General features: G+C 44.8%; 1 protein-coding gene across 1 annotated transcript; it reads left to right on the forward strand.

Annotated features, from left to right (window-relative positions):
- Nucleotides 1-3,738: 3,738 nt before the first annotated feature.
- Nucleotides 3,739-9,661, forward strand: LOC144695457 (uncharacterized). The gene is given in 4 exon segments (XM_078566342.1): nucleotides 3,739-3,838; nucleotides 6,220-8,990; nucleotides 9,051-9,504; nucleotides 9,624-9,661. Coding segments are annotated over 4 exon segments (3,363 nt in total).
- Nucleotides 9,662-22,034: the final 12,373 nt, after the last annotated feature.

Here is a 22,034-nt window from a genome sequence, read left to right on the forward strand (position 1 = left end):
AATAGGGCAGTAATCGTTGGGGACTTCAACTACCCTAATATCAATTGGGATACTAACAGTGTAAAGGGCACATAGGGCTCATAATTCTTGAACTGCATTCAAGGGAACTTTTTTAGCTAGCACATAACAAGCCCAATGAGAAGAGGCGCAATTCTAGATTTAGTCTTCGAAAATAAAGCTGGGCAATGGGTGAAGTAGCAGTGGGAGGCCATTTTGGAGATAGTGACCATAATACAGTTAGATTTAATATCATTATGGAAAAGGACAAAGATAGAACAGGAGTAAAAGTTCAAAATTGGGGAAGACAAATTTTACAAAGCTGAGAGGTGAGCTGGTGAAAGTGGACTGGATACAGCTATTAGAAGGAAAAACGTGTCAAATCAGTGGGAGGCATTCAAAGGCGAGATTCTACAGGCACAGTGTAGACATGTCCCCACAAAGAAAAAAAGGAGGTACTGCCAAATCTAGAGCCCCCTGGTTATCCAGAAGCATACAGGCCAAGATAAAGCAGAAAAGGAAAGCTTATGACTGTCTCAAAAGACTTAATACTGCAGAAAGCCCAAAGGAGCATAGTCGTTAGATCAAAATCCTGGAACTCCCTTGCTAACAGCACTGTAGGTGTACCTACACCACATGGACTGCAGCAGTTCAGGAAGGCAGCCCACCACCACCTTCTCAAGGGCAACTAGGGATGGGCAATAAATGCTGGCCCAGCCAGGAAAGCCCACACCCCGTGAATGAATAAAGAAAGTACGAGGGAAAAGTAAAAATGGAAATTAGGAAAGCAAAGAGAGGATACAAAACAAATTGGCAGGTAAAGTCAAAGAAAATCCTAAGATCCTTTACCATTACATTAAGAGCAAGAGAATAACTAAGGAAAAGGTAGGGCCAATCAGAGATGTACATGGTAACTTGTGGGCTGATGCAAAAGATGTGGGCAGGGTTCTTAATGAGTACTTTGTCTCTGTCTTCATTAAGGAGAGGGATGATGCAGACATTCTAGTTAAAAATGAGGAGGAGGAGTGTGAAATATTAGATACAAAAAGCATAGCGAGAGGGGAATTACTGGAGGGACTGGCATCTTTGAAGGTGAAACACGCCATTTCAATGGCGGGTGGGCTCTCATTCACCCACCCACCATCACCTCGCCCCTTCATCATGCCGGGCGTCATATCCAGCCGCAAGCACACATCTCAGTGCTTCCACACCACGACTGCTGCATGGAAGACAGGATGGCCCTGACAAGCAAAATGACTGCAGCCCCTTGCTTCAACGATGCGTCTCTGGAATGCCATTTGGATGCAGTGGAGTCCTGTGGGATGTCCTATACCCCAACTCTGGCTGTAGGATGGGCAGCAGCGTCACCAAATTATATACTGATGATAACTCTCAGAGTTGCCGTTTCAAACAGATCTAGCAACACAAGGCTGGGCATCCATGAGGCGCTGTGGGCCATCAGCAGCAGCAGAATTGAACTCGACCACAATCTGTAACCTTATGGCCCAGCATATCCCCCACTCTATCATTACCATCAAGCCTGGGGATAAGCCTTGGTTCAATGAAGAGTGCAGGAGGGCATGCCAGGAACAACACCAGGCATACCTAAAAATGAGGCGTCAAGCTGGTGAAGCTACAACACAGGACTACTTGCATGCCAAACAGCATAAGCAGCAAATGATAGATAGAGCTAAGCAATCCCACAGCCAACGGAACAAATCTAAGCTCTGCAGTCCTGCCACGTCCTGTCGTGAATGGTGGTGGACAATTAAACAACTCACTGGAGGAGGAGGCTCCACAAATATCCCCATCCTCAATAATGGGAGAGCCCAGCACATCAGTGCAAAAGACAAGGTTGAAGCATTTGCTACAATCTTCAGCCAGAAGTGCTGAGTGAATGATCCATCTTGGCCTCCTCCGGAGGTCCCCAGCATCACAGATGCCGGTCTTCAGCCAATTCGATTCACTCCACATGATATCAAGAAATAGCAGAAGGCATTGGATACTGCAAAGGCTATGGGCCTGACAATATTCTGGCAATAGTACTGAAGACCTGTGCTCCAGAACTTAACGCGCCCCTAGCCAAACTGTTCCAGTACACCTACGACACTGACATCTATCCAGCAATGTAGAAAATGTCCCACGTATTTCCTGTACACAAAAATCAGGAATCAAACCCCTTCAATTACCGCCCCATCAGTCTACTCTCAATCATCAGTAAAGTAATAGGTCATCAACAGTGCTATCAAGCAGCACTTGCTTTGCAATAACCTGCTCACTGATGCCCAGTTTGGGTTCCGCGAGGACCACTCATCTCCTGACCTCACTACAGCCTTGGTTCAAACATGGACAAAAGAGCTGAACTCCCGAGGTGAGGTGAGAGTGACTGTCCTTGACATCAAGGCCGCATTTGACCGAGTGTGGCATCAAGGAGCCTCAGCAAAACTGGAATCAATGGGAATCAGGGGGAAAACTCTCCACTGGTTGGAGTCATAACTAGCATAAAGGAAGGTGGTTGTGCTTGTTGCAGGTCAATCATCTCAGTCCCAGGACATCACTGCAGGAGTTCCTCAGGGTAGTGTCCTCGGCCCAACCATCTTCAGCTGATTCATCAATGACCTTCCTTCCATAATAAGGTCAGAAGTGGGGATGTTCGCTGATTGCACAACATTCAGCACCATTCACGACTCATCAGATACTCAAACAGCCTATGTCCAAATTCAGCAAGACCTGGAAATATCCAGGCTTGGGCTGACAAGTGGCAAGTAACATTCTCGCCACACAAGTGTCAGGCAATGACCATCTCCAACAAGAGAGAATCTAACCATTGCCCCTTGATGTTCAATAGCATTACCATTACTGAATCCCCCATTATCAACAGTCTGGGGGTTATCATTGACCAAAAACTGAAATGGACTAGCCATATAAATACTGTGGCTACAAGAGCAGGTCAGAGGCTAGGAATTCTGTGACGAGTAACTCACCTCCTAACTCCCCAAAGCCTGTCCACCATCTACAAGGCACAAGTCAGGAGTATGCTGGAATACTCTGCACTTGCCTGGATGGGTGCTGCTCCCACAACATTCAAGAAGCTTGGCACCATCCAGGACAAAACAGCCCACTTGTTTGGCACCACATCCACAAACATTCACTCCCTCCACCACCGACGCACAGTAGCAGCATTATGTACCATTTACAAGATGCACTACAGGACTTCACCAAGCCCCCTTAAATAGCACCTTCCAAACCCACGACTGCTACCATCTAGAAGGACAAGGGCAGCAGATAGATGGAACACCACCACCTGAAGTTTTCCTCCAAGTCACTCATGATCCTGACTTGGAAATATATCGCAGTTCCTTCACTGTCACTGGGTCAAAGTCCTGAAACTCCCTTCCTAACAGCGCTGTGGGTGTACCTACACCACACAGACTGCAGCGGTTCAAGAAGGCAGCTCACCACCACCTTCTCAAGGGCTACTAGGGATGGGCAATAAATGCTGGCCCAGCCAGCGAAGCCCACATCTCGTGAAATTTTTTTAAAGTTTTGTGTCTGACAAAATAATAACCAATTCCACTGGAATGTTGTTAATACAATTATGGCACATAACATACCACATGTTGCTTCTGATTTTTAATGTTTAAACTCTGATTTTGGTGGTTTGTTTGATGATGTGTGACAGGTATTCACTCTCAGACCTTGGGTTACAGGTAATTCTGCGAATTTGTAAAGTCTGGAACAATGACTGAAGGCGTAGGAGTGGCAATAGAACTGGCAGCTCTGGGCCGTCCTTTCCAGCTAGGGATGCTGTATGACTGTCGATCCGACTCTCTCATACCAGGTAATATAGCCCTACTTACTGTAGAACAACAGAGACTAACCTCTGTAAGAGTCAGGTGATTATCTCCATCAGATTTCTTATTAATTTCTGTAAGAACTGGGTGATCCTCTCTATCAGATTTCCATTAATTTCTGTTAGAGACCCATGATCCTCTCATTCAGATTTCCATTAATCTCTGCAAGAACCATGTGATCCTCTCCAACAGATTTTTTATTAATTTCTGTAAGAGCCGTGTGATCCTCCCCTAAGATATCTGATTTCATAGGATTGCAAAAGAATCACAGCACAGAAAAAGGTCATTCGGCCCAACCAGTTCGTGCAGGTGTTCCTGCCCCACTTGAGCTACATACCATCTTTTCTCATCAAAATCTATCAACATCATGTTCCATTCCCTTCTCTTTCATGTGATTGCCTAGCTTCCCTTGAGTGCATCTATACTATTCCTTTCAACTTTCCCTGTGGTAGCGAGTTCCATACTCTTACCAATGTTTGGATGAAGAAGTTCCTTCTGAATTACCTATTTGATTTCTTGGCGACTCCCTTGTATTGGCCCCTAGTTATGCTCTCTGCCATAAGTGGAAGAATTCTCTTTGTATTCACTCAATCAAAACCTTTTGGCATTTTAAAGACGTCTATTAGGTCATTTCTCGGCCTTTTTTTAACAGAAAAGAGATCCAGCCTGGTTTATCCTTTCCTGATGTATACAGTCACACTTCTAGTATCATTTTTGTAAATCTTCTCTGCATTCTCAACAGTCACTCTATATCTTTGTTTATAATATGATGATCAGAATTTCACATATTACTCTTAAGGTCTACACAGGGTTCAATACAGGCCTGGTATAACTTCACTACTTTTCAATACTCTTCTGGAATTTTCTGCCCAAAGGCACAACCCACAGCACTTGAGATCTCCACCACAGGTAAGGCAAGGAGGCAGATCCTGAATCCACCCCAGCTGAAACAGGAATTGAACCCCATACCGTTCTACCAATCTGATCCAGGCCAGCCATCCAGCCAATTCAGCTACCGCCCACCTAAAGAGCCCAAGCTGCTGTGGCAATATACATTTTAAATGCATACATGTTGTAGCCCTGAGCTATAGATAGTGATGGTGGAGGTGCCAATTTCTTTCCATCGCATGTCTGACCAAGAATCTCTCCTACACTTACGCCTGTGTATGTTGGAAGAATTTGCAAGTTGAGACTCAACCTGTTTGGCAGTTTTATGAATGCACTTTCCTTAACCATCAAGCCCTGGAGTGGGACTTGTACCCAGAGCTTTTGGCTCAGAGACAGCGATGATACCCACTGCACCACAAGACCTCCTTTTGGATTGTATCCCTCTGGATAGAAGATAGTGCTCAGTTTGCTTTTTTATGGTCTTTATAACCTGCGGTGGAACTTTTAATGTTTGGTGTATTTGCACTCTGAGATCCCTTTGTTCCTCTACCCCACCAAGACATGCACCTTCCAAGTAATTCTTTCAACCAAAATGCACTGCCTCACATTTACTTGTTGAGCTTAATTTACCAATTATTTGCCCATTCTGCAAGTTTATTAATGTTCCCCTGTGATTTGTTGCAGTCCACCTCAAAATTGACCATGCCCCCAATTTGGTGTCAACTGCAAATTTACAAATTATATTTTTGATTCCAGTTTCCAAATCATTAATATAAATTGTGATCAGCAATGGTCTCAGCATTATTCTTTGTGGAACACCACTTTCCACATTCTGTCACTCTGAATAACTATCCTATATGATCACTTTCTGCTTTCTATCTTGAAGCTAGCAATCCATTCTGTTATTTGTCCTCTGACTCCTCATTTTGTGACCTTATTAGTATAGGTTGGGGAACAATTAATATTTATCTATTTATTTACTTTTTATTTAATTTCTTTCCATTCTACTTACACACAATACAAATGGATCATAAACATAACATTTAAGACAATTGCAGTATATATGGATTATTGTATATGTTTGTTTGGAAGTGGAAAACTGTAAGCATTTTCTTGAAAGTTGACTCCTCTCAATGGAAAAAGAGAAAGAAAGAAAGAGATAGCAGGTCATGGCACATCAATAGGAAAAAGACTAGAAAGTTGAATCCTCATGTCATACACTGAGATGATTTCAGTTAACTACTATACCAGAACGAGATTATGTATTTATAGTGGGAAGGGGCTAATTCAAAAAGGAAAGCAAAAAGGACAAGTACTTAAAGCAGTGCACGAAATTACCTTAGAACATAAAAAATAACACAAAGAGAACAATGGTCAGTTATTTGCTACTGTGTAATCACTGCGAATATTTATCAAGGGCAACTTTTTAAAAAAATTTTAACTTCATTAAGTTCTGTTTATTGATCTGTTTCTTCTGTAGGGGTAACATTGTGGAACTTAGAGACCCTGCAGAATGACCTCAACATACGACCTAAGCCGAATACCGAGTTTCACATCATTGCATCTGACTCTATTGAGAAGAAAGCCTTTGCATTGAATGTGAATGCGTCATTGAAAGCAAGTTTCCTGGGTGGATTGGTAGAGGTGAAAGGATCTGCAAAATATCTCAACGACACAAAGAGATCGAAGCAACAAGCCCGAGTGACCCTTCAGTACCGAACAACAACCAAGTTTGTGCAACTGACAATGAAGCATTTAGGGCAGCAGAATGTAACCTACCCGTACGTGTTTGATCAGGGGACAGCAACTCATGTGGTTACAGCAGTGATGTACGGGGCTCAGGCTTTCTTTGTTTTTGACCAAGAGGTTACTTCAGCAGAGACCCTACAGGATATTCAGGGTAACATGGAGGGGATGATTAAAAAAATTCCAAAAGTTGCAGTTGAGGGTCAGGCCTCCCTAAAAATGACAGATGAAGAAAACACAAATGCTCAGAAATTCAGCTGCACCTTTTATGGGGATTTCTCCCTTGAAAACAATCCCACCACATTCCAAGATGCCATCAAAATCTACACAAGCCTCCCAAATTTACTAGGACCGGATGGAGATCACGCAGTGCCCATGAGTGTCTGGCTCTACCCACTCAACAAACTAGACTCCAAAGCTGCTCAGCTGGTATGGGACATAAGTATCGGACTGGTCAATCGCTCCCAGTCTGTGCTGGAGCAGCTCAATGAGGCAGTGATGAGATGCGAGGATATGATGAGAGACAGTGTCACTGTTCAATTTCCAGAGATCAGACACAGAATATAGAAATTCCAAGAGATGTGTCGGGAACATCAACTGGTTTTCCAGAAGACTTTAGCCAGAGTGTTACCATCTATCCGAGGAGGTGGGGAGTTGGAAGGGTTACTGGTGGATATTCTGAAGAACAAGGAACAGTCACCATTCAAACACCAGTCACTGATCAAATGGCTGGATGACAAGGAGCGTGAAATGAATGTAGTGAGATACTACCTCATGATATTGAAAGATATACACGTTGTGAAATCAAGGAGTGAGTTGGATAGAGAAGTGTTGAATCCAGAGACAGAATATGTGGTCTGCTTCACATTCACATCACTGCATCAAGAGGATTTCTATCTTACAGAAGCAGACAGCTACCTAAAATCTCACACAGCTGAGAGAATGCTGATACCAAATCCTGCTCACCAGGTTAGTGCAGAACATCATAACCAGCAGTGGTTTAACTCGGTGTCTGTATCCCAGAAGATGAGGGAATGCTCTCGCTTATTCCTTGATTTTGCCACAACCAACAGAGCACAAGGGAAAACAAAGTTCATTGCTGCTTCTGTGCAGGATGACAGTAATGTAGGAGCATCGATTTACCTGTATGAGAGAGGGTTTGTGGTGAGTCACTGCTTCGAACTCCCGTCACAGCCAGAGAGACCTGTGGTTAGTGAAACAACACATGACAGTGTGACACTCCAATTACAGCCACCAAGATACGGTGCTGGTGAGATTGTTGGGTACAGGGTGGAGTACCAAGCTACCCAACAGGAGAAATGGACAACTGTGGATACATCGGATAAATCCGATTCCCACACAATATCTGGATTACAGCCACACCAGGAGTATCAATTGCAATACAGAGCAGTGACAAAAGCAGGGATCAGCAAGGTCAGTAAGAGTTACAGTGTCACCATGCTTCCTACAAGTCCACCAGGTAAACCTTCAACAGTCGAGATGTACTGGTGTGATGCAACACTCACCTGGGACATGCCAACTGAGATTGGAGCTGGTGTTGATATAGTTCAGTACAGGATAGAATATAGAGAAGGAAAAGCAGTTGCCTCCAGCACAGAAAATGGATTATGGGAGGAAATAAGGACAATGGGCAATGAATGCTATCATACTATAGAGGGATTGAAACCCAAGACATCCTACAGAGTGCGAGTGTCTGCTGACTGTGGAGAAGGAGGTTCTAGTGAACCAAGTGATGATGTTTTAATAGAAACAGAAAATGAACCAAAGAGACTAACTGGAAAACTTCGCAGAGAAAGTATATTAACAGTCAGCAGGAACCCTTTTATTTACACACTCCCCTTGAAGGAAACAGTACTTGACAAGGATGGACAATGTGTAAAATACTCCTTCGGAAAGTCCACCACAAAATACAGTGTCAGGACAATTCTGGTTCTTGGAGCAACGGGAGCAGGAAAAACAACTCTCATCAATGAAATGATCAACTACATCCTGGGTGTGGAATGGGAGGACAACTTCAGATATAAATTAATAGATGAAGGAATAGAAAGATCCCAGGCTGAAAGTCGGACATCCTCAATCACTGCCTATGAACTCCACCATCGTGAAGGATTCCAGATTGATTACTCTCTCACTATCATTGACACTCCGGAATTCGGAGATACCAGGGGGATGACCCGAGATAAATTGATCACCGATCAGATCCGACAACTCTTTACTTCCCCAGATGGTGTTGATCAAATTGATGCCGTGTGTTTTGTAGTTCAAGCCTCTCTGGCTTGCTTGACTCATGCACAGAAAAACGTCTTTGATGCAATTCTTTCCATTTTTGGCAAAGGTGTTGCAGAGAACATCCGAGTACTGGTGACATCTGCCGATGGGCAGGTTCCCCCCATTCTGGAGGCCATCAATGTTGCTGAGATTCCATGTCCCAAAGATGATAAAGGTCTTCCAGTTCACTTCAAGTTCAACAATTTAGCCATATTTGCCCAAAAAGCAACTTCTGGAAACTCTGCCAACAGAAGACCAGATGCTAGCAATGAGGAGGAAGCAGGGAAGGATGGTGAAGACTTTGATGCATTGTTGTGGAAGGCGGGATCAAACAGTATGAGGAAGTTCTTTGTAGCTCTGAGCAAAATGAAAACAAAGAGCTTAAGTTTGACAGAGGAAGTCCTGAGGGAGCGTCAGCAGCTGGGGGCTGTGGTAGAGGGATTACAGACTCAGATCAAAGTTGGTCTGACGAAACTGGAGGAGATCAGGAAGACACAACAGGCTTTGAATCAGCATCAGGTCGATCTGGATGCAAATAAAAATTTTGAGTATGAAGTTGAAGTCACAGCTCTGGTGCAGACAGAAATCGGTGGGACTGGTAATTACATAACTAACTGTCAGAATTGTCACTTCACCTGTCACCGTCCCTGTCCAGTCCCTAAGAATGCTGATAAAAAGGGATGCGCAGCAATGGACCGCAATGGATACTGCACAGTCTGTCCTAATAAATGTATCTGGTCTGTTCATTATAATCAAAAGTACAGATTTGAATATAAAACCAGAAAGGAGAAGAGGACATATAGAGAGCTGAAGGAAATGTACAAGGAGGCATCTGATGAAACGACACAGCAGAAAATCATGGAGAAACTTCAGCCGGAATTGGATAATGTTCAGGATATCGTGTTGGAGCTGATTGAACAATCATCCCAGAGCATTTTAAGACTTGAAGAAATAGCTCTCAGACCAAACCCATTATCAACTCCAGCTTACATTGACCTGTTGATTCAAACTGAGAAAGAGGAGGCTAAACCTGGGTTTCAGGAGAGAATTCTGTCACTGAATCAAGTCAAACAACAGGCTGAGATAATAGCAAAAGTTGCCAGGAAAGAGGAGCTGTTACTGGAGGAACAAGAACAATATCAAGCTGTGGTGGAAAGGAAAAGAATTAACCCACAAAGAGGTAAAGGAAAGTTTGCTCTTGGGTTCAATTTACTCAGTCATTAAGGAAAATTCCCTATTCAGCCACTTAGATGCTTACCCCATCCAACTCGCCACACTTTCCATGACATTGTACCCCAACCAATTCCCCACCCTTTCACACAGACACTGTACCCCATCCAACTCCCCACCCTTTCACACAGACACTGTTCCCCATCCAACTCTCCATCCTTTCACACAGACACTGTACCCCATCCAACTCCCCACCCTTCCACACAGACACTGTACCCCATCCAACTCCCCACCCTTCCACACAGACACTGTACCCCATCCAACTCCCCACCCTTTCACATAGACACTGTACCCCATCCAACTTCCCACCCTTTCACACAGACACTGTACCCCATCCAACTTCCCACCCTTTCACACAGACACTGTTCCCCATCCAACTCCCCACCCTTCCACACAGACACTGTATCCCATCCAACTCCCCATCCTTTCACACAGACACTGTACCCCATCCAACTCCCCACCCTTCCACACAGACACTGTATCCCATCCAACTCCCCATCCTTTCACACAGACACTGTATCCCATCCAACTCCCCATCCTTTCACACAGACACTGTTCCCCATCCAGCTCCCCATCCATTCACACAGACACTGGACCCCATCTAACGCCCCATCCTTTCACACAGACACTGTATCCCATCCAACTCCCCACCCTTTCACACAGACAATGTATCCTATCCAACTCCCCACCCTTTCACACAGACATTGGACCCCATCCAACTCCCCATCCTTTCACACAGACACTGGACCCCATACAACGCCCCACCCTTTCACACAGACACTGTTCCCCATTGAACTCTCCACCCTTTCACACAGACACTGTACCCCATCCAACTCCCCACCCTTTCACACAGACACTGTTCCCCATCCAACTCCCCATCCTTTCACACAGACACTGTTCCCCATCCAACTCCCCATCCATTCACACAGACACTGTACCCCATCCAACTCCTCACCCTTTCACACAGACACTGTTCCCCATCCAACTCTCCACCCCTTCACACAGACACTGTACACCATCCAACTCCCCATCCTTTCACACAGACACTGTACCCCATCCAACTCCCCATCCATTCACACAGACACTGTACCCCATCCAACGCCCCATCCTTTCACACAGACACTGTACCCCATCCAACTCCCCACCCTTCCGCACAGACACTGGACCCCATCCAACTCCCCACCCTTTCACACAGACACTGTATCCCATCCAACTCCCCACCCTTTCACACAGACACTGTTCCCCATCCAACTCCCCATCCTTTCACACAGACACTGTACCCCATCCAACTCCCCACCCTTTCACACAGACAATGTTCCCCATCCAACTCCCCATCCTTTCACACAGAAACTGTACCCCATCCAACTCGTCGCCACATCACACAAGCAATGCAACCCATCAAACTGCCATCCTTTCTCACAAACTCTACCGCATCCATTCCTCCACCCTTTCGCACAGATACTGTACACTATCCAACTCCCCACATTAACCTCCATTCCATTAAATACCCCCCACAGATTTAACAATTACACACACAGTTCACCCAAACATGTGCTCAGAGAACTCACATAAACAAACACACAGCTCACTCGCTTGTAGTCACGACTGACATGCAGCTCACAAAACACACTTGCAAGGCTCGTATGCACATATATAGCTTATTCATTCGCACAGACACTTGCACACATACGTGCATACACACACATGCAATTTAAGAAGGCAGCTCAGCACCACCTTCTCAAAGACAATTAGGAATGGGCAATAAATGCTTGCTGAGCCAGTGAAGCTCACATCCCTTCAATGAATAAAAAAATACAGATTACACAGACACAGCTCAAACACACACACACAGATCACACACTCACATAGCTTATTCACACAGTTTACAAAGGCATACTCACGCAGCTTGCAAACACGTACAGTTCACATAGTCATTCACACAGCTCATACGCACTCACATGTACATGCACAGAGAGCTCACACACAGCTCAGACAGATACACTCACAGAGACACACTTACACAGACACACTTGCGTGGACACGTGCACACAAACATAAACACTCGCACAGACACACTTACACAGACATACACTGAGGCTCACAGACACTCACTCACACATACTCAGACTTTCACACAGATCTCACAAATAGACACACACAGAGCTCTCACAGACACATAGAGCTCACACATTCGCACAGCTCACACAGGCACACTTGCAGAGCTCATACAGGGACATTCACAGACAGCTCACAAACAGCTCACACATGCACAGACTTCTCAGACACACTCCTACAGCTCACACTGATATACTTGCACAACTCTCTCACACACACACATGAATGCACTCACACACACACACACACACACAGGAATGCACTCACACACACAAACAGCTTCATACAGCTCACACAACACACTCTCACACACTGATCAAATGCACACACACTCAGTTCACATGCACATACTCATACAGTTCATGAACACCCACTAACACACGCTCACACACACACACTCTCACTCTTCAAACAGACACTTTGACACAGCTCACACGGACATATTCACATAGCTCGCATAAACACATTCACACAGCTCACGCAGACACATGGACACTCAAAGCTCACAGAAACATTTGCACAGCTCATGCACACATGCTTACAAAGCTCATGTGGACATACATCTCATACAGACACATAGCTCACACAGTGACAGATACAGACATGCTGACACAGTTCACAGAGACACACACACACAGTTCATACATACACACAGCTCACACAGGCACTCACAGAGTTCTCACACAGCTCAGATGCATGCATGGATGGATGTACACACACATACACAAGCTCGCACAGTTCACATAGACATACTCACACAGATACACTCACATAGCTCACTGTTATGGTCCTGTTAAGGACTGTTTTCATGTCTTGAGTAAATGTGTCCGTTGGCCAACCAAACTTGAATTGCACGCCTTCTTATGTTCTCCTCAGTTGCTGCTTGCAATCAATAATGGGAAGAGATTGATGTAAGAATAAACAGTAACGGTTTATTGTGACACAAGGCAGAGCACCAGATCATAGGTGCTTACTCAGAAAACTCCAGAACTAGACTTACAGTTCTCATTTGCCCATGCTGCACAGTGATTCGTCAGTGCTGTCACATGATGAGTACACTTGCATTCTCTTAAAGGGCCAGGGTACCTCTCTTTACCACATCCCTCCACCTTTACTTATAAGTACAACTAACAAGCTCAAAATACATTAACTATTTACACGTCAAATCTCTCAGGAGGCTTTCTCAGACATGTTGAGTGTCTCAGTTCAACAGCCTTGGCTGGTTTTTCCGAGACCTCCTTTTCAGGGGACAGTTATCCACTAGGCTCCTCAGTGGAAATTGGCAGGTTTCTCTCCCCAACCCCCTCGGTCCCGTAGGCCCCACCGGTGCTTCCAAGTTGTGTGACCTGTCCTCTACATGTGGCACAGACTCAAGCGTAGATGAAGACTGTGTTTCTTCTTGTTGAACTGGTGTTTGGTTGGCCAACAAACACATTTACCCAAGACATGAAAACAGTCCTTAACAGGATCGTAACAGTGAGCTATGCGAGTGTGTCTGTATGAGTGTGTCTATGTGAAATGTGCATATGTGTGTGTGTGCGCGTGTGTTTGTGTGTGTGTGTGTCTGTGTGTATATATATACATATATATACGTTGATGCATGCATGCATGTGCGGAGATGATCCTCATGTGGTCTAATTATTCGGCCGTTTACCGATACATTATAGGAGATGGGTCCAGTTACTGCTCTCGCCTCGCCTAACAGCCAACTGGGCCCATCTCTAAAGTTCTTCGCAAGGACCACCGCATCTCCCACATTGGAAGTTCTTTTGTGACCTTGACCATCGTGCCTGGTCTTCTGCACCTCTTGACTTTTCTCTACCTTCCCCCTCTAAATTCTGCAGGATAAGGATCAGGTGGGTGCGGAGATGTCTCTTCATCAGTAGTTCTGCAGGGACAGTGCCGGTCATCATGTGTGGCGTGGTCTGGTATGCGAATAAGAACCGGGACAATCTCATGCTGATGGAATCCCCTTCCATCTTTTTCATCCCGGATTTAAAGGTTTGGACTGCCCGCCCAACCTCAGCCAGTCTGATACTGGGTGGTAGGGTGAGGTTTTGACATGGGTGATGTCATTAAGGGTCGTGAATCTGTGGAACTCCGTGCTGGGAAAAGCGATCCTGCTGGCAAACACGAGGACCTCCGGCAACCCATGAATTCCAAGCTCTGCCGCAAACAGTCAATGGTGGCAGCCGATGTGGGTGACCAGACTTCACTTCTATCCATTTAGAGGGGGAGTCAATCAATAAAAAGAACATTGTGCCCAAGAAGAGTCCCATGTAATCCCTGGCCATTCCCATGGATGCAATAGAGATAAGCGGGGGGCTTTTGCATCTGCTGGCATTGAGGACAGCTTTGATCAGGGTTTCTCTATCCAAGTCCATGCTTGGCCACCACAAATGGTTGCATGTGAGCATCTTCATTCTGCTAATAAACTCAGCAGGTCTGGCAGCATCTGCGGAGAGGAGCACAGTTAACGTTTCGAGTCCGAATGACCCTTCAACAGAACTAAGTAAAAATAGAAGAGAGGTGAAATATGAGCTGGTTTAAGGGGGGGTGGGACAAGTAGTTAGTTCTGAGTTTTTCCAGGTATTTTTGTTTTGTTTTTGTTTTGGATTTCCAGCATCCGCAGTTTTTTGCTTTTATTTTTGCTTTCATTCTGCTAATGCCCGGGTGAGCATTATGTAGCTCAGCTAATAACGGCCTTTGCCCCCTCGGGGGCACAATAACCCTTGCTCCCCAGAGTAATATGCCATCCCGGCAGGAGAGTTCATATTTGCGATCAGAGTAGGGCTTCATCTCCTCAGATTTAGATCCGCCTGACCAACCATTCAAGACCTGCTCCCAGACATTAGGCAATGGTGGGTCCTGGCTTGACTGTTCACGGATTTGTCTGGTCTGTACAGGGGACAAATCCAGAAAACTTAGCACTAAGACTAGTTCCTGTGGAATCAGAGCCTCCCGGTTATTAGCTGGCAGGGCAAGGTGGCTTAGTGCGTCGACATGTGCGATTCGAGTCCCCGAACGATGAGCAAAAGTGTATTCATAGGCAGTTGAATATTAGTGCCCGTCTCTGGATGCGAGACAATACGATAGGTGGTGTCACTTTATCTTCTCCAAATAATCCCAATAGGGGCTTGTGGTTATATGGAAATGGCGACCATGAGATATTGATGAAAGTTCTGGACGCCGAACACAATAGATAAACCCTGTTTTTCAATCTGGGAATATCGTCGCTCTGCGACACTGAATGTGCCCTAGATGTACAACCAAAGGGTCACTCAGAGCCATCCACCATCCGATGTGAAAGGACAGCCCCTATTCCATAAGGGGATGCATCACATGTTAAAATTAATTCCATCTTGGGGTCAAAGTGGACCAACAAGGCCGACGATCTTAACAATTGCTTCGCATTCTGATGCGGGGCTTGCCAACTCCATTTCTGGTTCTTCTAAAGCAGGCCGTACAATGGGGCCAGCACAGTCAAGAGGTTTGGGAGGAATCGGCTGTAGTAGTTTACCATGCCTAAGAAGGCCTTAAGCTTTGTGGTATTTCTCAGGGCAGGTGCCTGGCGAATGGTCTGGATGTTTTCCTCCACAGGATGCAAGCCCTGTGCATCAATCTTGTGGCCCAAGTAAACTACCTCCTTAGTTTGCAACAAACACTTCTCTGGTTTTAAACGTACCCCACTTGTGCGAAGCATTTGAGCACCTCTTCTAGATTTGCTAAGTGTTCATCGTCAGTCAGTCCCGTGACGAATCCAAGTTAACAATAACATGGGGCAATCCTGGGAGCAAGGTTTCCATCGTTCTTTGGAAAGTAGCACATGCCTAGGAGACCCCAAAGGGTAGACGTGTGTATTGATACAATCCTCGACGCGTATTAGTGATGATGAATTCCCTAGAGTCCTTTCCCAACTCTACCTGCTGGTAGGCATGTCTCATGTTTAATTTTGAATATGTGGTGCCCCCTGCCAACTTTGAATACAATTCCTCAATCTTGAATGTCGAATGTCTATCAAGTTTGGCCACCCTATTGACTGTTAACTTTTAGTCACCGCATAAACTCTTTGGTCCGGCTTCAGTGCAGGTATGACGGGTGTCACCCACTCAGACTTGCACTGGTTATATGATGTCCAATACTTCCAGTCTGTCCAGTTCGTTTTCAACTTTGTCCGTGGAGCATAAGGGACTGGTCTGGCTCTTATAAATCTGGGGGTTGCGTTTGGGTCTACATGGATCTTGGCCTGTAGCCCTCAAATCCTTCCTAACCCATCATTGAAAATGGAAGCATACTTTTGCAACAATTCCTGTAAGCTTTTCCTTGTAATTTGAAAAGTTTTGGCCCATTTCAATTCAATCTTTTCGAGTCAATTGCGGCCTATTAAGCTGGGGCCCACTCCAGCTATCACTAACAAGGGCAACCTTTCAGATTGACCTCCATATGTCGCTGAAACTTGACCTAACCCTTTCAGTCTTATTTCTTCGCCCGTGTATGTCCTCAGCTTTATGTCCGAAACTTCTAACTTCAAAGGATGAGTTCCTTTACTCTGATATCTAAATGTATGCTCGCCAATGACAGACAATGATGCTCCTGTATCAACTTCCATCTTAATGGGTTGTCAATTAACTGTAATGACGACTTGGATTCGCTCAGTTCTACCCACTTTGAGATTATATAGCAAATGGATGTCTGATTCTATTTCTTCTGGCTCTTCCATGAGGCATATTTCATGATTTTTCCTTCTGCCTTTATAGTGTTGTTTTAGCCTTTCTCTGCAGTGCCGCGTTATGTGGCCATAGCAGTGGAAGAAAAAGCACTCGACTTGTTTGAGTTGTCGTTCGCTCACTGGAGGCCTGAATATATTTCTGTCATTCATTTTGTGGGTTTTCACTGCAGTACCGTTGTTTTTCAATGGTCTGGAGCTAGAGAACGTTACCCATCTTTCCGTGGAGCCTGAAGTTTTCGTGCCTTTTGTTGCCAGATTGTCCCGCTCGACCAGATGGATGGCACCATTTTGTGTATCTTTTCTAACTTTGGAATTTCTAACAGCACTCTCCATTGCAGTAGCTAATTCTAATGCCTTATTGAAGTCTAGACTAGGTTGGGCTAGCAAATGCCTTTGGATAGTATCTTCTCCAATCCTGCATATTAGCCGGTCTCTCAACATATCACTAATGGACGTTCCGAATTCGCATTGCTCAGTTAATGCCTTTGAAATGTCCACATAGTCAGCTATTGTCTCCTCCAGAAGCCTGTTCCTTGATTTGAACTTGAAGTGCTGCATAGTAACTGAGGGCTTTGGTCTCAGATGGCTCTGTACAATTTTTATTAACTCATCGAAAGTCTTTGAGTCTGGGACACTAGGTGACGTCAGGCTGAGGATCAGCCCATACATTTTGCTCCTGCATGAGGACAAAAGAAACGCCCTCTTCTTCTCCTCCCCCGTGATGTCATTAGCGGTAAAAAAAAACGCTAGGCATTCGCCATACTGAGATCAGTCATCTGAAATGGGGTCGAATGGGTCGACACACCCGAACTATGACATCATGAATTGCTGCAAGGGACTGCACTTCTGATAGGCTTTCCAGGTAATGACAAATCTAAGTGTTTGGCTTACCATGGAAACACCCTCTCTCTGGGGCCTCTTATAATTTTCTGTCCATAGCCATTTTTCATGTATTTACCCTTTTAAATATATTGCCACTTTAAGGGCAGTCACCTTTTCTTTACTCCGTCTCTGCAGCTATCGGCTTTTCTCTGCTGTGTTTCACGGTCTTTTCGAGGCAAGATCCCCACAATCGCGATTCTACAGGTTTTTTTTATTTTAAACTGCAGCACTGCTTTCTGCCCCTATTGCTGGCTGTCGACTATTTTACAGGATAACTACAGATGCTCTTTCCAATGCTTTGATCACCCGCCTTGTGGACTCTCACTCAGGGGTCTTGCAATGTTTTTATCATCACCACTTTTATGTCTTGGGTAAATGAGTTCATTGGCCAACTGAACTCTAACTGCATGCCTTCCTATATTCCCCTCAATTGCTGATTGCAATCGTTAATGGGGAGAGACTGATGTAAGAATAAACAGTGATAATTTATTGAGACATAGGGCAGAGCACCAGATCATACGTGCTCACTCAGGAACCTCCAGAACTAGACTTACTGTTCCCAGTTGCCCGTGCTGTACAGTGATTCGTCAGTGCTGTCACATGATCAGTACACTTGCATTCTCTTAAAGGGACAGGATACCTTACTTTACCACAACCATTAACATTTAAAGGCCTGAAATTTATGCTCTCCACCGGCGGTTTTGTAGGCACAGGGTAAGCGTAAAATTCTTTGGATTGGCCTCCCACAGGGTTCCCGCCCACCCCGACCTCTTAGCAAATTTACACTAGGGTGATTGAGGTCTTGGACGGGCGCCCAGGTATCCCAGGTATAAAGGAAGCCTGAAAGTGATGGGCTCTGGGTCTCAGACAGGAAGAGTTGGGTGGTGGTCGGGGATTGGGGTGGGGGCAGTAGCACCTCCATCAGCAGCCTCCTTTTGACTTCATGAGTGCCCCCTTAGGGTCCAGCAACCAGAGGACCTCCAGTCTCTCCCCTGACACCCAATCCTCCACTGTACATCCTCCGAGGCCTTCCCACCCTGAGACCTCCAAAACTTACCTCATCCTGGAATCCCGGGACTTCGGCTCCAGGGACTTCATGCAGTCCAAGTCCTGTCCACTACAGCCTCTGCTGCTGCAGGGACTAGAGAGCTACTGGCCAATCAGATTGATCGGCAGCTCTCTCAGGCAGGACTTCTGAATGAGGGCGGAAGTCCTGCCTGCAATCAATTAGCACTGGTTAGAGCGTGAAATGGCTGCGAAGCAGTCCCCAAACATGTCCCCGCCAACTCTTTGGATGGCTGGACAGGAAACCCCGCCATCCTAAAAATCCTGGCCAAAGAGAAATCTGAATATCCAGTAATATAATCAATAGAACTATAGCACAAGATCTCACGTTTTCCAACAAAACACACAATTTATTGTATTTAAAAGAATTAAATAAAACAAGCTCTCTTAAAAACATAGAGATAAAAACAAAAAGCTAAAAGCTACTGCGGATGCTGGAAATCCAAAGCAAAAACAGAATTACCTGGAAAAACTCAGCAGGTCTGGCAGCATCGGTGGAGAAGAAATCAGTTAACGTTTCGAGTCTTCATGACCCTTCGGCAGAACTGAGTATAGTTAGGAGAAAGGTGAAATATAAGCTGGTCTAAGGTGGGGGGGGCGGGGGGAGAGAGAAGTTGAGGGTGGGATGATTGTGGAGATAAGCAAGCAGTGATAGGAGCAGGTAAGAAAGACCCAAACCTCCCTGTCGCTTGCCATTTTAACACTCCACCCTGTTCTCTTGCCCACATGTCTGTCCTTGGCTTGCTGCATTGTTCCAGTGAAGCCCAACGCAAACTGGAGGAACAGCACCTCATCTTCCGACTAGGCACTTTACAGCCTTCCGGGCTGAATATTGAATTCAACAACTTTAGATCTTAAACTCCCCCTCCCCCCATCCCCACCCCGTTTCTCCCCCCTCCCCTTTTTTTTCAATAATGTATATAGATTCTTCTTTTCCCATCTATTTCCATTATTTTTAAATCTAAAACTAAAACTTTGTTAGTCTTTCCACCCCACCCCCACTAGAGCTGTACCTTGAGTATCCTGTCTTCCATTCTTAATTAGCACTTTTCTTAGACAATATCACCACCTTCAACACCTCTTTGATCCTTTTGTCTGTGACATCTTTTGATTATCTGCTCCTATCACTGCTTGCTTATCTCCACAATCACCCCACCCTCAACTTCTCTCTCCCCCCGCCCCCCCCACCTTAGACCAGCTTATATTTCACCTTTCTCCTAACTATGCTTCAGTTCTGCTGAAGGGTCATGAAGACTTGAAACGTTAACTGATTTCTTCTCCACCGATGCTGCCAGACCTGCTGAGTTTTTCCAGGTAATTCTGTTTTTGTTTTCTCTTAAAAACATTATAGGTTATGACTCTGCATGTTATGCACTCAGTTTTACTGCTTAATTTCCCTAAGCCTTTTCTTTATAAGACTCACCAACCTTAAAGATATATGCTTCTGTAGGGACCACCCATACGTATGCCACAGTCCTCTGGAAACTACTTAATTCTCATCAGTTCCAGCTATTCTCAGAAGTAAATCTTGCATTTACCATCTCTTCCTCAAGCCTCACCCTCATTCCATGTGGTGAATGATGAAGTTAGCATTTTCTCTGCTTACAATGCAGGCCTAACTAACTGTCATTTGCTTTGGCTATCTTCTCTCAGTGAGCTGCAAACTGCACACACCAGGTCCAAGCTGTACCTAACCAATTTTCTCAGCAAATATCCAGATAAATTGAAACCAGAGATTTTCCCTAGGCTCCATCCATCTCCATGACAATGTGGGGTGCTCTGGGATATTCTCAAACAGACCTTTAGGTTTAATGTAAAAGCAAAATACTGTGGATGCTGGAAATCTGAAACAAAAACAAAAATTGCTGGAAAAACTCAGCAGGTCTGACAGCATCTGTGGAGAAGAAAACAGAGTTAACATTTCGAGTCCGCATGACTCTTCATCAGAACTAGTATATCTTTAGTATATCATCAGAATGAAGTCTTTAGTTCTTCACCAGAACTAAAGTTCTCTTTAGTTCTGATGAAGAGTCATGTGGACTCGAAACGTTAACTCTGTCTTATTCTCCACAGATGATGTCAGACCTGCTGAGTTTTTCCAGCTATTTTTGTTTTTGTTTTAGGTTTAAAATTCTCATTTAAAATTCCTTCTTTGATCTGAAGAAATAAATGGATTTTTCAACCCTTCAGGCACTCAAACATAAACATCTCTCTGGACTGCCCTTACTGCCAGGATTGCAGAGTCATGTCTCAAATTCCTTAGCTAAGTAAGCCCACCTTCCACTTTATGATCTTACTTTTCTAGCTGTTAAACTCTTAAGTCAACATGACCCAAACTTTTTAACTGTAATAAACTCCAAGCTTGTTTGAACTGCATTTCCCACAGTGCGCGCGCGCACACACACACACACACACACACACACTTACACAGCTTACACAGACACACTCACACAGCTAACATTCACCAACATATGGTGGTAGCAGTGTGTACCATCTACAAGATGCACTGCAGCAGCTCAACAAGGCTTCTTCAGCAGCACCTTCCAAACTTGCGACCTCTACCACCTAGAAGGACAAGGATAGCAGATGCATGGAAACACCACCAACTCTAAGCTTCCCTCCAAGCCACACAACATCCTGACTTGGAACTATGTCGCTGTTCTTTCACTGTCACTGGGTCAAAAATATGGAAATTCCTTCCTAACAGCACTGTGAGGGTAGCTGCACCAAATGGACTGCAGGATTCAAGAAGATGGTTCACCAACATCTTCTCATGAACAATTAGGGATGAGTAATAAATGCTGGTCTTCCCAGCAATGCTCCAATCACAGGAAAAAAGAAACAAAAATCAAACACCAACATACTGTTGGGTCCTGGTCACTAGTTTAGGTGGACTAATGGATCTGGGTTGCACGCTTGTTTCGGGATGACTGAGTTGATACCATGGACAGAGCAGATCAGCAAACAGTTCTTACGTAGAACACATTCTATTTATTTACAAAGGAACTCAGCAGCTACACTTGTGTGCTACAATAAAACTCTGTCTCCAAATTACAGACTCTTACTCTAGAGTATTCGCTACTGACTACAGACTACAGACTACTAAGGTAGCCAACGCTACTCTGTCATTGGGTAATAAGACCATGTAATCTTCTATTATAACATCCTTCTTAAAGGTATATTACACATCAGATTGCCACATTCCTCTCCCTTTACTAAGAAATATACTTTACAGTTAC

The sequence above is a fragment of the Cetorhinus maximus genome, chromosome 21 (genome assembly GCF_964194155.1).
Source record: "Cetorhinus maximus chromosome 21, sCetMax3.hap1.1, whole genome shotgun sequence".
Taxonomy (NCBI): domain Eukaryota; kingdom Metazoa; phylum Chordata; class Chondrichthyes; order Lamniformes; family Cetorhinidae; genus Cetorhinus; species Cetorhinus maximus.